General features: G+C 54.3%; 3 protein-coding genes across 3 annotated transcripts; 1 reads left to right on the top strand and 2 right to left on the bottom strand.

Moving 5' to 3' along the window:
* Nucleotides 1–84: 84 nt before the first annotated feature.
* Nucleotides 85–4151, bottom strand: BESB_001300 (uncharacterized protein; the record flags this gene model as incomplete). The annotated part of the gene is made up of 8 exons (XM_029358885.1): nucleotides 85–1137; nucleotides 1261–1590; nucleotides 1709–1846; nucleotides 2028–2210; nucleotides 2305–2385; nucleotides 2558–2652; nucleotides 2858–3102; nucleotides 3199–4151. 8 exons carry the CDS (start codon nucleotides 4149–4151, stop codon nucleotides 85–87), a joined length of 3078 nt encoding a protein of 1025 aa, XP_029221797.1.
* A 2100-nt stretch (nucleotides 4152–6251) lies between these two features.
* On the bottom strand, nucleotides 6252–9019 carry BESB_001290 (putative U1 snRNP-associated protein; the record flags this gene model as incomplete). Its single annotated transcript, XM_029358884.1, has 6 exons — nucleotides 6252–6892; nucleotides 7327–7486; nucleotides 7919–8023; nucleotides 8242–8400; nucleotides 8536–8562; nucleotides 8888–9019. 6 exons carry the CDS (start codon nucleotides 9017–9019, stop codon nucleotides 6252–6254), a joined length of 1224 nt encoding a protein of 407 aa, XP_029221796.1.
* Nucleotides 9020–12891: 3872 nt separating this feature from the next.
* On the top strand, nucleotides 12892–16229 carry BESB_001280 (uncharacterized protein; the record flags this gene model as incomplete). Its single annotated transcript, XM_029358883.1, has 5 exons — nucleotides 12892–12989; nucleotides 13121–13376; nucleotides 13572–13695; nucleotides 13823–15618; nucleotides 15966–16229. 5 exons carry the CDS (start codon nucleotides 12892–12894, stop codon nucleotides 16227–16229), a joined length of 2538 nt encoding a protein of 845 aa, XP_029221795.1.
* Nucleotides 16230–16746: the final 517 nt, after the last annotated feature.

Below are 16746 nucleotides of genomic sequence, written 5' to 3'. Positions count from 1 at the left end.
GAATAACGATCATACGCAACAACAGGTTACTGTAGTCTTGCAAACCGCATGCTCTATGTAGATCAGTAATCATATACTTGGGGCTCAGTTATTGATGGAACAGTCACCGGATTCGGATTTCCCCGCTCTTCTGGTTCTGTTTTCGCCGTCGTGGGTGGAGCTTGTCTCCTCTTTGCCTTCGTCAGAGTCACCAGTAACATTACTTCCCACAGTTTTCGAGGACACACTCGCAGCAGCAAGCAGCGCAGGCGGGAAGTCTTTCAATTTATCCTGTATGTTCTGCAGGCCGTGAAGCCTCGAAATCCGCGATACGCGCTGCAGAAGCCACTGAGTTCTAGCGCTGTTCAGGGTGCTCGGTCCGCCGGAGCCGGGGAAAGAAGCCGCGCCTGAAACGGATGTGGGAGAAGCTCGAGGACTCACACCGCATACCTTTGCAGGCGCGGCCGGCCTCTGGGATGAAGATGGGATGACACTGGGTCTGCAGATGTAAGGCTTCGAACTCGGGGATCCGGGGAAAGCACATTCGCTCTCGGTGCTCAACGCAGATACGCCAGGGTTCGACGACAGTGGGCTCATATGGGAAAAGGGATCTTTCAAGATTTGCCGGTGACCGTCGCTCATGACCGAGCCATCAGTCGGTACCTTGTCAGCGAACGGCAAAGAAGGGAACAGTGGAGGCCGAGCACCGGAAGAATACTGCGCGTTTCCCTGGTAAGCAGACAGGCAATCTCCACCCCTGCCTGGGCTGTTGACTGAAGGAAGCCGAGGACAACGAGCCCGACTCGCGCCTCCTCGACCAAATGCCCCGACATGCTGTGGTCCATCTGCCTCCATCGGCAGATTCCGCATAAGCATATCTGCCTGAGGCAATGGTGCCAGTCTTGCCCTACTGAAGTCGTGGTCTACGGACTGACCACCCACTTGCCCGCGCTGATGCAGGTGAGCAAGGAAACGCATCTCGACGGACGACAACTTGTGCGCTCGCGGAGCCCCTCTGTTTTCACTTGGGGGAAAGGGTGTCCGTGGGCTTTGGGAGAGCATCGATGAGGAGTCTGGAATACAGTGACCGTCCTCCGGCGCTGCTGAGCTCGTCGGCGTTGCCCCCTGGGCCGTGCCAGGGAGACTGAAAGTTGCCTCCTGCAAAACACGCAACATTTTGAAGCAACTGACCAACAATATACTCCAGAAGTTCCGCGTCATCGGCGAAAAAGTTCACTGCCGGGATCTGCAGAAGCCGTGAGACCTCTAGAAGTTATTTACCTTAACACCAAGACCGTCTCCTGCGGCAAGGCTCTCCTTCTGACGATCTTTGAGCAGTCGCTGTTGGACTTGAGGACTAAAGAGTTGTTGAAGCGCATTTGCATCTGGAGGGAAGAGACCCCGGGGACACGGCCGGGTTAATCTCTTTGCATCCACATGTGGTGGAAACCCGCATTGTTTCTGAAGTCGAGTGGCCGTCGAAACTTCTCCGTCGTTTCCTCGTTCCGCTTTGCCATTCAAAAGACGCTGCACCTTTTCATTGAGAGACGTGTTCAGCGTCTTCAAGTATCTAATATCCTCTTTCAGAGTTTCGTTTTCGCGTCGATATTCCTGAATAAACAAACCCCAAACAACGCTTAACTGATCATCTGTGTAGCATGCCTCATCGTCACCGCCACGATGAATTAGGCTACTGAGCAGATGCAGCGCGTAGCGCATCCATCCTCACCTGAAGGGTCTTCAAATCCTGCTCGTGGGCCTCTGTCGCAGTTTGTTGCTTGGCCCTTGCCGCGATGAGACTCTCACGCGCAACAAGAAGTTGATCTTTTGAAAAACTTAGGTCGTTCTCCAAGTCTTGTACCTTTGTCTGCGCGCAACACCCACGCATGAGGCTCAACTGCACGCCCCTCGTGCTTTCAGCCAGATGCACCTTGGAAATTCCGGCACTCGCTAAAATGGGAGATCTAGGTTTACATAAACTACCTTTTTCTGAGGAGTATATACGACTGAACTTCTCTTGTTTGAGTATTGAATATTGGACAACGTACCGTCAGATTATTGTTCTCGTTAATGAGACCTTCCTTCTCCTGACCGAATTGCTCCTTTAGCTCATTGTGAACGCGCGTCAAAATGTCGAACTCTTCACGAAGCATCTTGATCTGCTTTTCGAGCTCACCCTGCTTCAGCTCCGCCCCGACAAGCTCTCGCGCTCGCTGCTCACTCGATTCCCGCTAAGCATATTTACACACACAGTCAGGTGCACTGTTGTGATTGTCTAGCTGGTTTTCGGAGAGTATGATAGCCTCAAGTGGCACTCTGTCTCACCAGCTCGGCGAGCTGTTTCTCCAGCTCTTCCTTCTCCGCGCTGTGTCGTTTCTCCTCTTCTTCTAAGGCTTTTTTCGCCTCCTGCTCGCGAAAAACACACCCAAATGAAAGCGAAGCGCATGGTGTGACATCCCGCGTTCTACCACAGAAGAGATGAAACAATAGTCCCGCGTCGCGGAACTGTTCGCGCCATGGGCTGCCATATGACCATACCAATCAGGACACTCCTCTACGGACTGCGAGCTTTACTTACCTCTTCTTTCTTTTTCATGACGTCTCGTGTCTCCTCCAGAGTCTTTTTCAGTTCCTGAATCATCTCTTGTCCTGTAATTCCCGCCTTCTCTCCCACTGAAAAAACGGCATACACGCACGCACTGCCTACGAGGAATGCACACCGCGACGTCCAGAGCCACAGCCACAACCCAAACGCAGACGAAATGAGCAGTCACGCTCCTCCAGCCGCTGTTCCGTCTGCTTGTGGAGATATCCACCGCGTGCCTCCGGCTCTCCGGGTTCACTACACACACCTAGTGATGACAGAGAGAGTTCTTACCTTTCCTTGCCGCGGCGGCCGCCGCGACTGCTGCCGCATAATAGGGAGGGGGCCATCCAGGGTAGAAGGGGGCAGGGGGAACGAATGGTGGCCCGTAGAAGGGTGTAGCTCCTGGAGTGTTGGGAGGTCCAGGAGCAGACTGTCCAACGGATGGTGGCATCCTCATTGTGCCCATGAAAGGATGCACTGGACCGTGGTCAGAGTCGGGTTGCGGGCGCGCTCCGGCAGGCAGGGCAGAACGTCCCCTGAAACAACAGTTTCGTAGCACACGAAACCCGATAACTTTCGCACGCGACCCACGGCCAGCGCGATCGAATGATGTATATGTGGACAGAGCTTACCGTGTCGGGAATGCCTGTCGCGTTTTTATGCCGAGTGGGTCCTCATCGCCGTCTTCCTCCGTCTCCATTATATGACTGGAGCCAACACCCTCCTTAATTGGTTTTCGGGTGCGAGTTGGCATCTGTTCCGCTTCCACCTCTCTCGCATCATTTTGCTTCGTGAGCTCCCGCTGCTGCTCCATATGACGCTCAAGGTCTCTTTGGCGCTCTGCAAGCAACTTGCGCCACCCTTTCCAGTGGAGACGGTCATCCTCTTCATCGCTGCCGGTGCTCTCTTCATCCATGTCTTGAGATGGAGAGTGCAGTAAGTGCGGGAACCGCTTTCTTCCGCGGGCTGCCCAGGTGCCCCGCACATCACTCGTTGCCGCGCTTTCAGAATAATATACAGGTGCTCTTCGTTGCCCCGCTTTCGCAGTACTGCCGTTCCTGGTACGTTGGATGCAACCAGGGTTGAGTGAGTCGTAGCTACCTTTTCGATATGTTTGACGGGGCCTGGTGTCCCGCGGAACCACCTCTGCCGCACTACCGAAGCCGGAGGAAGCTGGGGCTACCCTCTCACTCTGGAGGTCCACGGAGCTCGTTTCGGTACTCCATTCGTCGTCGAAAATATTCAGAAAGCGCTGTTTTGGCCTGTCCTTCCCAAGCATTTCCCGATTATTCTTGGCCATGCTGGGCGCCCTGTCAGGGTTTCGGTCTGCTGAAAGGGACCTGGTGGAACGCTCTCCGGATAAGCCATCGCCGCCTCGCGGCACCGGGGGACCCTGCTGACATCGACCCCGAGACGGTGCTGCTGATGCCTCTGAGGGAAGCTGCTCGTCTTCATCTCCACATGATTCTGCAGACTGGCGAGACTTGTGACGAAGATTCGAGGGAGACTCGTACAGCAGAGATGGATCGGGAGCGGCTAGATTTTGAGAATTCAGAGATTGATGAAATGGCCGCGAGGCCATCATTGTGTCTTGAGCAAGAGTGAAACTCTTACACTATTCGGCCGTAAGTTGCTTCAACGGCGTGATGCCACAAAATAAGAGGCGGGAGACTCATAACAGCAATGCTACTGCCTTCGTATCGACGTGATGCCCGCCGGGAGGTCCAAGCGTCGACCCCCTCTTTGGAGCGGCACCTTGAGAGAGCGCAGTCAGAAGAAACGACGATTTAGTATAGATTAGACAATATAGCGTTGTTGCGTTGCAGATGCTCGGAAAGTGGGTGCAACACGCGGCGAGGACGTTGTGAAGTAAAGACTGACCGCGTGTGTCTTGCCGGAGAAAGGCAGGGGGGTAGCCGACCCACCAGCGATGATGTGAGTTTGCGCGTAGGAATGCCCGAATACCGATGCACGGACGACATGCCGCACGCAACATTGAAAAAAAGACCAACGTACAGCGGAAAAGAAGTCGAATTCTGGAGACTGGCAGGACTGAACCCCACGCTAGTGCCGAGAAGACGCAGCCATTTAAGGGGGTAGTGGCGCGCACGGTTGGTGGATCCTGTCCCAGACACAGCTCCGGCCGCTCACTCTTCAATTGCATACGAGCAGGCCAGGCTTCACATGCCCGCTTCGCACACTGTCGAGATTCTTGGGGGGAATTTGTTCCGAGAAAAGGACAAAAAAAAACTAGGTAGCGCCTCGCATACCGGGACGCCGCGTAAACAGTGTTAATATGGGCGATCCAGTCTCGATGCGCGTGCGAAGTCGAAACGACGCTCTAGTTACAATGCGACCCGTTCCACAGACGAAAGTGGTGAAAATTCAAAAGACTCTTGAAGGGCTGCCTACGAAGGTATGGGGACATCGGGAAGTCACGGAAAGAAGCATTGTCCGGTAGCTCCACCAGCCAAGGCGGGGGAGGACAATCTCCGAGACTCCCGCCATAGGGGTTATGGACTGCGGCTCCCCCCTTGACTAGCAGTTTGGCGCACTGACCGACTGCGTTGGATTCCGGCAGCATCGCGAGTGCAGGACACCGCCGGCCAACTCTTGCCCTCCCAATGAAATAGCCAAGTGCTCGCCTTCAGGGACTCAAGCAAGCTTATCTCGTGCTACTCCGCGGCCTTTTCGTCTCCGTATCAGGGAGGGATGGCTTCCTCAGTCTCATCTGTCATGCGGGTAACGTCATTTCCAGCCATCACATGTGACTTGTCTTCATTCCTTTGCAGATGCCTGGGATAAACATGTCACTTATGCTCACCTAAAGTCAATGTTTTGTCCCTAGTCTCTACGCATTTCCATTCTAAGGTGTTTGTACGCAGACGTGCGGCACCCCTCATGTGCCGTTTGGCCGTGAGAGCGAGCCCGGTTAGTCGGTTTTGTTTGCCCGCCCGCAGCTCGCTCTCCGACTGCTGCCTATCGTCGCAATGGCGACGAATACAGTGTGTTGAGGCCCCGCCAGGTTTGTTCCGACGCGGCCGTGTGGCAGAATCCCGGCAGCAGATGTGACTCACGTATCCAAAATAAGAAGTATTGCATAGTTGCAGAGATACCGAGGGGGTACACGTGCAGTTCTCGTCAGGCGAGTAGCTGTGGCCTTGTGCTGCAAATGCAAGATTCTCTCCACACCCGCGCCACACGCACCAGATATGCATGGTGGCATGATTGCAATAGTTTCAAGTAGATCCGTAGTTCCTTGTGGGCTCACAGCGACCACCATGTGCATGTGCATACGGAGGCGCCGGATCTCGTACGCGTGTAAGGGTAAGCAGTTGGTTTGCGTTAGGGATACATCGCGAGAGCAATCTACAGTACACTTTTCAGTGTTTCCTGGGGGTAAAAAGCTGATCTGTTGTCACTAGTATACGAATCAAAGCGGGGTGTCGTCAACCGCGGAAGATGCCGCTGCCTGACATTGAGTATTGAGGTGTCACCGACTAGACAGCCGCCACCTGAAAAAGTTGCCGATTTATTTTCTTGACAAAATGAAGACTGCTCCACGAAAAATAGACCCGGAGGCACCGTCAGCCACTGCCACAGAACTCGCAAAAAAGACGTCTACGACCATTCAGTTCACAGACCACGCTTCGGAAGGGAACAGTGACGATATTTACAGTTCGCATCACTTCTTGCTCTTGCTTCCCTTGTGTCTATGCTTTTCTTTATGGCTTTTTTTGTGCCTTTCTCTGTCCTTACCTTTGTCCCTACTGCTTTCTTTGCTGGTCCGATGCCGCTTGTGCTTGCTGCTACTCTTCTTCCTATCTCGGCTCTTCGAGTGCGATCGTGAGCGTGACCGCTTTCGACTCTTTTTCTTTCTGTCATGATCTCTCCCACTGCTGCTGGTCTTTTTATCATCTGGGGACCTACTCAGACTTCTTCCCCTCTTCTCGGACGCTTCAACAGGAGCTGCGGGAGGTGCCGGCGGCACAGGAGTGCTCACTACAGCTGCGGCTTGTGCTGGCGGCGCTGGGGGGGGCGGGGGCTGCGGCGTCCCTTGATGCTGTTGAACCTGCGCTCGAGCTATAGCTGCGACAGCGTCAGGATCCAGGCGTCGGGGAGGCTGGGAGTTGATCTGGTTGACCGCTATCATTGCGTTCACCGAGAGTGTCCCCGACGGCATTGACTGCGGCCTGAGAGACGAGTCGGGCAGTGGCGCGGATGCGATATATTCAAGGTGCTTCTTCAAAATGTTGCGGAGCTTTTGGAAGCCCACGTGAATGCGACCTTGAAAGTGCTCATCGAGGCGCCTGTCGGAATCGAATACTGAATGAGAAACACGCACAGCAAAAAAACTGACCGTCTTCCTTCCCCATGCCTCTTCTGTGGCTAGACGTGTACAATCGAGATACAGGAGCCACACGCAACCCACAGAGGTGCAGAACTACGTCCCCTAAACTCATGCTACTTTATATACGACTCGATCCGGGTGCATATCATCTACTGATCACATCACGACTGGGGGCAGCACCCCAGAATATGATGTGCACAGGCCAGGCAGTGCAGATTTTTCCCCAATAAGAGTCAAAGGCAAGACCTGTGGCTTCCAACATTAGAGGCTGCAACCAGAGAGACCCACAACCCCTTAAAATCCACATTCGGTCCCCCATCCATTTGTTGGGTTCACTGCGCTTCGTGTGCAGCCTATTTCGCGCCGAGAGCAGGAATCGAGCAGTCGTGTCTAAGGGTCTGTATTTTACCAGAGAGTAGCGCGCCGCAAACATCGCACGGGCGAAGCTTCTGCGGAGGGCCGTCCACGCCTTTGAATAACAATTTGCAGCGTTTCACTTGCAGAGCGGCAACGACTTCTCCCAAGTTGGACGCCTCATCATGGTCGCCTTGTTCTGTGAGCTGGTCCATCTGTGGGTACAGCATCCACATGAAAAGCAGATCAGGAAGGCACACAATGTGCAAAGGGCAGACCTGTGTTCGTCATGCGCATCATAGCAAACACGGAAATGGAAATATCATGTTTTTCCAAAAACATGATACCTTAGCCGTACGTGAGTCCGGCCAAGTGGACGCTATCTTCGATGCGCACCGAATATATGTCGTCCGCGTTTGATTCCCGTGGATTTCCTGTTTGTTGAACAGTTTGTATCACCATAAACTTTATTCCAGCATCACTCAGCTCCTCTCAGGCTGAATACAGTCACTCCACGTGCTGTGGCGTTGCTGTACCGACCGCCCCCACCTGGAGTAGCCGTTATCGAGCCTAGACGCGTACACACTCGCAAACACTAAAGCGTATGCCACGTCCCGTACTCAGGCATACAACCTCTTGCAACCTACCCGCCGTATCTTCTCATCAATGTCATCGTCTAGGGCTTTGATCTCCGCCAACAGCCTCTGCCGGACATGCTCAGACTTGCTGACGTCTTTCTCATCAACTCGCATCTGCAAGCACATAAAAGCCACCAGCGAGGCCCTTTGTAGCCACCAGGGCTTGCTGACGACACGCGCGTCTAGTACACTATCCTTAGGCAATTCGTGCATTGTACACACATTTGAATACGGTGGAACAACGACAGAAGAGAGAGGTGACAGCCTGATCATGGAGTATCCCAGATTCTCCCAATGCCTCACTGTGCACCAGCCAGAGCACAAGGCCTCACCTGTCCCTTTTCCACCTTCCTCTCCGCTTCCTCAATGAGTTGTTTGACGATCTGGATAGACAACTCTTCATATCCGTAGCGTCTCGTTTTCCTCGCTTCCATGTATCTGGCTCGCAAATCCTCACTGTGAGTCTTCTTGCAGGGCCCCAGTGAGAACCGCTGTAAAAATGACATATGCACACCACGTGCCACATAGGCGGAAGCAGGGAGAATTCAGGCGGAGAGTCAGGAATGAAGGGACCGGAGACCTAGCAGGTAAGCCACAGTGCTAGCAGTGGCGCGCCGGTAACTTACGTAGCCTTTGATGTAGAGGCCCGTTTCCTGAAGAAGATACATGCCAAAAACCAAACAACGACACTCGTGCATTGGCGGTGAAAGCGCCGGCTGCCACTCGCCGAGCCAGGCAATGAGGCTAGAAGCAGGCGCCCATGGTGGAATGTGAACGAATATCCCCCTGCTTTCACGCTGCAGCTCCCACATGCGGCCACATCTGGTGCCGCAAAAAAGCCCGAGCCCGAATGCGTGGAGGAGAGGAGAATAACTCTGGTATATGTGCGCCTTTTTGCCAGATTCCCCGATACACCCAACCCTCGGAAGGACAGTTACAACTTAAACACCCCAGCATGACACAAGTGTGAGGACGTACCGTGTTCTCGAACAGATCGTGGGGGCAAAGCCCAGTCAAGAAGTACTTGCATACTTCCGGATCGGTAAAATCAGTGGGCTGCTCCTTGATGCTATCCATCAAGGATGCAAGCTGCGCTCGCATCTCCTCCATGGTTGCCTACGTTACGCGAGTGAGCAACACAAGTCCTCATCTAGGTGCTAACGCGCGAGATCAAACGCGCGTCACCGCGGGAGGAAGCGATCAGGTGAAAGCTTCACAGCCTGCAATCAGGAAACACGGAAAAGGTTCGCGAGATCGGTGGAAGGCAGACATCCCGCGAAGCCTACGATGGTATTGCCAAGAGGAATAAATAAACAGACTCGGTGTGACAGCACTGGTGCTAGGAGCGACTGTAACCCACGACAAAAAAAGTGAAGAATACATGCAACTTCGCAGCAGAGGCTCCTGCGAAAACCTGAACCGCCAGTGCCCTTGTAAATCCACACATGTGGTTTCTTCCAGCGGAAACCACGGCCTCCGTGCTACGAGAAGATGCTTTATAGCGCGTAAGAACTTACTTCGGAGATAGATGTCTTTCGAGGCCACTGTTCCCAAGTATGTTGCGTAGTCAATAGTTATTTTGGTCACCTGAGCACAGAACGAGCGAGCGCCATCTCCAGATGCCCTGCACAAACGGTGGGACATGCTGGCTGCAGCCCCGTCCCGATCCGCGGCCGCGCAGCTTTCGAGGTTGGAGTGTGAGGCATGCGGTAGCCGGACGCCAAGATCTCACGCTTCTCATGGAGAAGCACATTGCTTGTCCCTTACTAGGTCCATCCTGAAATAATAGCATTTATTTGGTCGTGGCGGGTGGTTTTAGCGCGGCGTTATACAACGTGCATGAACTTGCCGCGCAGGGGCACACAACTAGCGTCTGTGACAGATGTCTGATTGCATCTCGGGGCAAAGTGCGGTACGCCACGCCGTACTTGAGAACTGACAACAAATATGCCGACGTGAACTCGCCTTTTCTACGCAGCATCAGGCCTAACAACTAGTGGATCTTGGGGTCCCCAAGCTCTTCGACACACCAGCGAGTGTGTGAAGCTATGCCCACCGCTTTGGCCCAAAAAGGGTCTAGTTCAAGGGCCGGAAGCGGGAAAGGTGAATGACTCCAAGGTCGCCTGCAAGCTTGCATAGTTTTGTTTCGTGAAGCGGTGGGAGACTGGAAAGTTTAAAGGGTTGAAAGGGGCAGCATGCCGAGCACTGGAACCCGTGTTGCTGCTTCACCGCGTATTCCATCTTACGAGCGACTGGAAAAGTGGCGGGTGCCCATTCTGCGAACAGGCTTCTAAGAGTGCGGCCCTGAGCTCAGAAAGGAAAAATCTCCGAAAAACCGAGCAGCTCTGAAGAGCAACCGTCGAACAGATCAGATCATGTCCTACAACCTATCCGACGGAATCACAAGGGCCGACTGTTCAAGACTGTGAAGTGTGCAAGGCCTCGTTGTCCATACAACAGGCATTTAGTAACCATCACAACTAATTGTGGAGCGGCCAGACACCTCACGACAGAGGTTGCTGTCATGTAGTAGAACCGGTCAGCACTTGCTGTGACTCCCTCTATGTGCGGCCCGCGGTCGTATTGTGTCCAACTTGAACCGTCACCCGTAAACCACGCCACTGCCTTCGCTCGCGAGTCGAGAATTCAATGGCATGAAGGGGCAAAGCCCTTTTGCATCGCTAAACCTTGCTCTTCCGCTGCACTCGATTCAATCGTAAGAGGGCAACCAGCAAGGTCTTCTCCGCGGCCCCCGCTAATTGTTCATCCCCGATTGCCTTGACTGAATATGTCATTCGCTGTCCTCATGACTACATTTCTGTTCGTCCTCTCCGACTGTGGGCTTGATTATACTGTAGCCTGTGAATACGCGGCATGAACATTTCAGATCGCCGCAACTCAGCCGACGGTTGGTCGTGGACATGTTCAACCCCCTCTCCCTCCGGGTTACAACAAGGACGGTGGCCGGCACACGACGTGGACAACTTACAAAGGATGCTGCCACTAATTCCCATCGCATTTAGTCACCCGTTGTCTGGCGTTCACAGTTTTATGCTGGCCTGTCTTTCGCCGCACACAGTGCTCTGCGAATAAACCCTGGTCAGCGTTGTTGACCACTTCCCTGTCTCACACGGATGGGCACTCACATGCGCCACGATGACACAAGCTGTTCTGGATGTTCTGGCTTCCATGGTTGCTAGGAAGATGGGCGCAGACGACCATTTTGTGCCATGGTCCCTTATAAACAACAGATAGTGCGCTCGATGCCTTCTGCGGCTTTGGCTGGACCGCTTCTGACTGCAGATTTGATGGGCATCAGCGTATCTCCATGTGCTTTTTGGGCATCTATACCGTCAGTATAACCCCGGCCCCAAAGAGGACACACTGATATCGGTTGTTCTCCAGTAAATGTGTGTCAATCGGGCTGGCTGGAGTTCTCAGTCACCGTTTAACAAGAATGCGGAGAAAGCGTCACGGAATCTTTCACCGGATTTCGCAGCGCCGGCGCCTCTTGCTCTCGGTCGCTCGGCGTCTCTCACGCCGGACCCCGGAGAACAGGGGAGAACCGGAGTCTGTCAGTGAAAGCGTCGGCTTCCGCCTGGCCAGAGACGTCGGTTACCCTGCGGTCCAGGGACTGATGAACCCCTGCCACCGCTCCTCTCCGACCCCCCTTCGTACCGCACCAAACCGCACCGGAACGTTGCGCGTCGTTCAATCCTGTGCAACCGTCCCCTCGTGACATCACTTCCAGCGCCAGAGACGCCGACGGGTCAGCAAGCGGCAGCGGAACCGGACGTCGCCGAACCTGAAACTGGCCACTGCCGTCGTCCATGGTGGCAATCATTGAGACGCCTGGCCACGGGGTGGCTATCAACCTGGCAGCGCAAGCTTCAAAGCGGAACAGTACATCAGTTTTGTGCCTCATCGGCAGAGGGAAGACTTTGCACGCGTGTAGAAGGTGTCCACCGCTCAACTTGCGGTTGAACTTTGTGTAACTAAGGTTTAGGGAACTGTCATTGACCGGACGCGAGAGTGTGTACGTCGTGGACGGTCAACTGATCTGCACAGTGCACGCAGTGTGTCTGAAGTGCGGGTGTGCGCAGTACACAGGGCCATCGTCTCTAAGAGACCGCTACATCAACGAGTACCTCAGCAGCCTTGAGACAGATGGCGTTTTTCCAGTCTTCGTGGTCCCACTGTCACCTTTATACATGTTGAAAATCTGTCATTCGTGTCGTATATGGAAGTCGGGGATCTTGTTCTGACTGTGACCGATCTGCGGAAATATAGGGGTCAGCCTGTGTCACGTCCGCTCGCGAGACGCCGTCAGATGAGGACGACTGTAGCAGCGTGCTTTGCCCTTCTCGGAAGTTGCGCCATCGTGCAGACACGAATCTACGGGCAGGCATGCGGCGCCTTGAGTATGTGATAAACACCCGTATACTGTTCCTGTGCTCGGCTCAATCTTGTGTCGTCCTCTGGGTTTGAGTGCGCCGAGCAGGCAGGCCTCTCTCGCATACTTGATAAATACTTCACCGCTTGCTCAAGGATAACGAGCTGAGGCCCGAAGTCAGCGCGGAGGTCATTCTTTTTTCCAGCTACAGTTTCCATCCGCAAAGCAAGAAGAAGCAGCGTGTGTCCTGGCAACACCGACGAGGAATGAGGTTTCTCGTGGAACCCGTGCCGTATTCATTATGCTTGCGTGATCAGCCGGGAAAGGCGTGGCGAGCCGTGGCAGGCGAACGAGGCTCCACAGGGCACTGAATTTGCCAGGCTCCTTTCCCCTCGGGAGATGCGTTAAAATGAGAACGAGTTACGGGCTGCCTTCTAAAGAGAAACATACTTGCGCAACTCAAGTGTTGTAAAACGTCGGGATGCTTGTAAGGAACAAAGCAGGCGGCTTATGCATTTGACTGCACCATCCACAGGGAGCGCGTGTCCGGGGCGCCGATTGACGCGAACTCAAATATATTGCAAGGACGATGGCATGCGCACCTCTTCTGACCGAAGACGACCTGCTACGCTTCCGGACGAAAGCATGTCTCCGTCTTGCTCAGGGATCGTGCAGCTTTGGTCTCGAGTAAGCACTGCCACTTCCACGGCCCATTACATAGTAAGGGATCCAAGAGTAGAGTAGACGCAGGGCGAGTGCTTTATGAATTTGAAGTAATGTGGGCGACGCTGTCTCCCTTCCGTTGCCGCTGTCTTCAGCCGCTGCCAGTACTGCCACAGTTCGGTGTGGACAAGACGACCGCCATTCTTCCCACTGGGGGCTTACCACCAACAAAGAAACTCTGGGCACGATCGCCACCCGACGACAGTAGCTCTGCTACGATACTTGCCAGTGGCTTGTAGCAATGTAATCGTGTCTGATGGGAGCATCACCGCCGTACCTTGCCCCCGCGGTCAGAACTGCCCATTTTCCCATTCTCGAGATGAGATTGTATACCATCCACTGCTGTACAAGGTAAGCGGGCAGCAGAACAGCGAACGAACAGAGAGATATGCGGATGTCCTCGACAAACATTGCAGTCATGCACGTCTCTCCCCCTTCGCAGTGCACGATCTCGATGACACCCTTATCCATGAGGTAGCCCCAGATCTTCTCATCCTTGCCTCTAACTAGTGCCGGCGATTCTGTGAGTGTGACACTGGTGTGCAGACTGAGGAATGCGAGGACTACGAAACTTCTAGGTGTGGTGTATACTACTGTTGGAAGACGCACAACGCGAAAGAAAGGAGGAAGCCCCCGAAGCTGAAGCTCGGTTTGGTAAAAGGCATCGAAGGTCAGTCCATGCGAATGTCGTCCTGACACAGTAGATGCACAAAGTACAAGCTGAAGAGACCAGAGACCAGGTGTCGCTTGTGGCGATTTGCCAGTTTTGCATTTTCTGTCATGTGAACATGCTGCAGTCCAGGTCTTCTACCCAGGAATAACGGTGGTTCAGGTGAACGCTCCCGGGCAGAAATCCACCTGCGGCAGTGGAAAGCTTAGCGAAGTGCTGAAAGGATGCGTTGGAGGCCAAGGTAAAGCGGTCTCACGACGTGCACGAGGAGGACCGTCAAAGAAAGATTATCAGCAGGTGGCGAGTAACTGCTTGTTCACCTGCCGGAACTTAATGAAGAATGCTGCCAACTTTCCCTCCGCGGGTGAATCCGCGTTTGCTTCTATATACGGAGCGTCCGCACCCATGCACATGAGGCAGCCACCACCGCCGCCTGCCAGGTCATCATCTTTCGCTTGTGACAACATCGGTGTGGCCTGGGATGACAGGCGTCAGATGGTCGACAGCTCTGCTCTCATGGAGTTTGTAACGGCGGAGGCTTCTGTCCGTGTCGCCGATTTCCAGGACCTCGAGCATGTTATTCGGGGCTCCGTCAATGATAAAGGATCAGAGAAGTGCCAGAGAATGATAGCTGAGGTGCTTCGACGGTCAAATGCCACTCCAGGCACTAATGCGGATATATCCGCGAGAGCCCCTCCCGCAGAGGAAGACGAATCCGCTTACCGCTGTGCCACAATAGGGAACACTGCTGCATTCATCGCCATGATGGTGCTACAGGCCAACAAAGTTCTGGCGACAAAAGGCGAGACGGCCAACGGGGACTACCGGATCGAAGAGAATTACGGGAAGAAGCTGGCAGAGCTCGGTTCGGAAGAAGGCTCAGCTGGGAGAGACGTGCTGGGATATCTGGGATCCGCCGTAGTTTCTCCCAGCCCATACAGCAGCACAGTGCAAGGGGACGAGAGCTGCATGGAGATGGGGCACCTGACGTCGGACCACTCGTACGCCGTCACACGGGCGAATAGCGAAGGGGAGCTGCCTTTATCCTCCAGTTTCAGACGCAGTCAGCAGGGGTCGGAGCAGAGCTACTCAAGGTCTTTGAGCACCTCCCGAAAAAGTGCGGACAGCACATGCGAGGGCACAGCAGCTATTATGGGTTCAAACTACAAGCATGAGATGACAGAGGATGAGGGGATGCCTTCCGTGGAGATGGCATGCTGTGGAGGGGAATGGATCCAGCGAGCGTGCGAGAGCGGGGCACATGCGTGGAGCGATACCTCATCTGACGACCCCGCGGCAGGAGAGTATGGACACGCACGCGCCCTGCCGCCGAAACCGCATTCTCCGTTTCTCGAGCCAGTCACCGGTAACTTGGCAGGGTTTCAGGCGTCCCACGTTTACACTGATTCTGTGATGGACAGTGGACCGTCTCCAGCAGATCTCTTCACGCCCAGCACAAGCATTCTGGTAGACAGTAGTCGTGAATCCGCAGCAGACATTACGAGTTTACCGTTTCATCTACGCATATTCAGCGACCGCGACCGAGGCAAAGGATACGGGGTTAGAGAGGATGGTGATGCGGCCGAACCCCACCACAGCAAACTAAACGGAGACAGGAGGAAGGTTGCTTTCTCAGAGTTGCGTGCCAGCGGTGGCTTGGCAGGTGATCACGAAATTTCTCCTGTCCAAGAATTGTTGGCCCAGCAGCATGCGAGGGATGGAGGTGTAGGCACTGCGGCCTGTTCTGTGCCCATCATGCATGGGCAGCATGACGACGGTGGTACGGGGGAAGTAGGCGAGTGCCGTGGCTGCCTTGAGGAAGCCGGGACACGGCTAAGGCAAGCTGTGAATGCTTTGGACCTCATCAGGGAGGGACAGGCAGGGAAACTAAGGAAGGATCTTCTCATGCATGTTGCGAAGGAGGTAAGGTGTTGTCCCGCAAGTGCAGCATGTGAGCCACGGACTGCGTCACTCTCTACTGCCGGGACGCAGATCGGCTGCCGAGCACGGAATACCTACAGGCCTTCAGTCAGGTGGGGGGAACATCTCTCCCATACGATTCAGGGATTCAGATTCTCCCATATTTATTAGTTGGGGAAGTTCTTCCGGTGTCACACGCTACGCAACACACGGCAGCCGAACTACTCTAGTCGTGTGGTCATTCAAAATTGGAGTGCCCTCAGTTCATACCATTGCCGCCGGTGTGTGTTACGGTACAAGTGATTCCAGTAGCGCCTCCAGCCACAATGGTTCTTGTTTCTCTCTTGCAGCTGTTAGAGCTTGTTGCTGATGGAGAGACGCAGACTACCAGCCAAACACAGAGCCAAGCGTGGTACCCGACTGGGGCGCCTTTCGAGCTGCTACCACGCGTGAGGACAAGTGATGACGCCGAAGGACACTCTGTGATGATGGCGGGACTGTTATCACCTTCTAGCAGTGCACCCGGTGCCGGTGCACCCTGGTCCTCTGCAGCCAAGAAACGCGTTGATGGCCCCTCGCCCGTGATGGATGTATCGCACAACACGGTATGGTGATGATCAAGCTCTGCGCAACGCTGGCAGCGGACCTTTGATAATTCTGTGGTCCAACAAACGGCACCGCATCTTCCAGCCTTTGAAGGATTGCTGTCTGGATGCCCTTCCAACTGCGGTTTCACACACGATTTTCCGATGTTGAGCAGGGACCAGGGAGATGTGGATCTCCTGTCCCCTTGTAGTGTCGTATTTCCGTCAACGTACGCTAGTTCTGTTGCACCCGCTAGGCGACCTGGTCATCTCCGCAAGGCTCTCTCTGTGAGACAGGAGGGGGGGAACGCTATGGTTTTGCAGAAGTTTTTCCAACGCAGCTGTGTTTGAGGGTGTCTCTGAGAACACCCCCGATTTAGTAACGTGCCCCACCACGCGTAGCCCACAACCTGGGAGTGGTCGAGGGGTGACATCTCATCTGCTGGCTTTGCGCCAGCATCGGCGAGTGAACGTCTTGTGGTGATACGCTCACGTGCATCATGTGGTGATGTCAGTGCCCATAAGTTTTCGTATTTGTCGATGATCA

This window comes from Besnoitia besnoiti, chromosome I, assembly GCF_002563875.1.
Source record: "Besnoitia besnoiti strain Bb-Ger1 chromosome I, whole genome shotgun sequence".
Taxonomy (NCBI): Eukaryota; Apicomplexa; class Conoidasida; order Eucoccidiorida; family Sarcocystidae; genus Besnoitia; species Besnoitia besnoiti.
The sequence above is the reverse complement of the archived record's forward strand: the minus strand, read 5'-3'. Positions and strand labels throughout refer to the sequence as shown.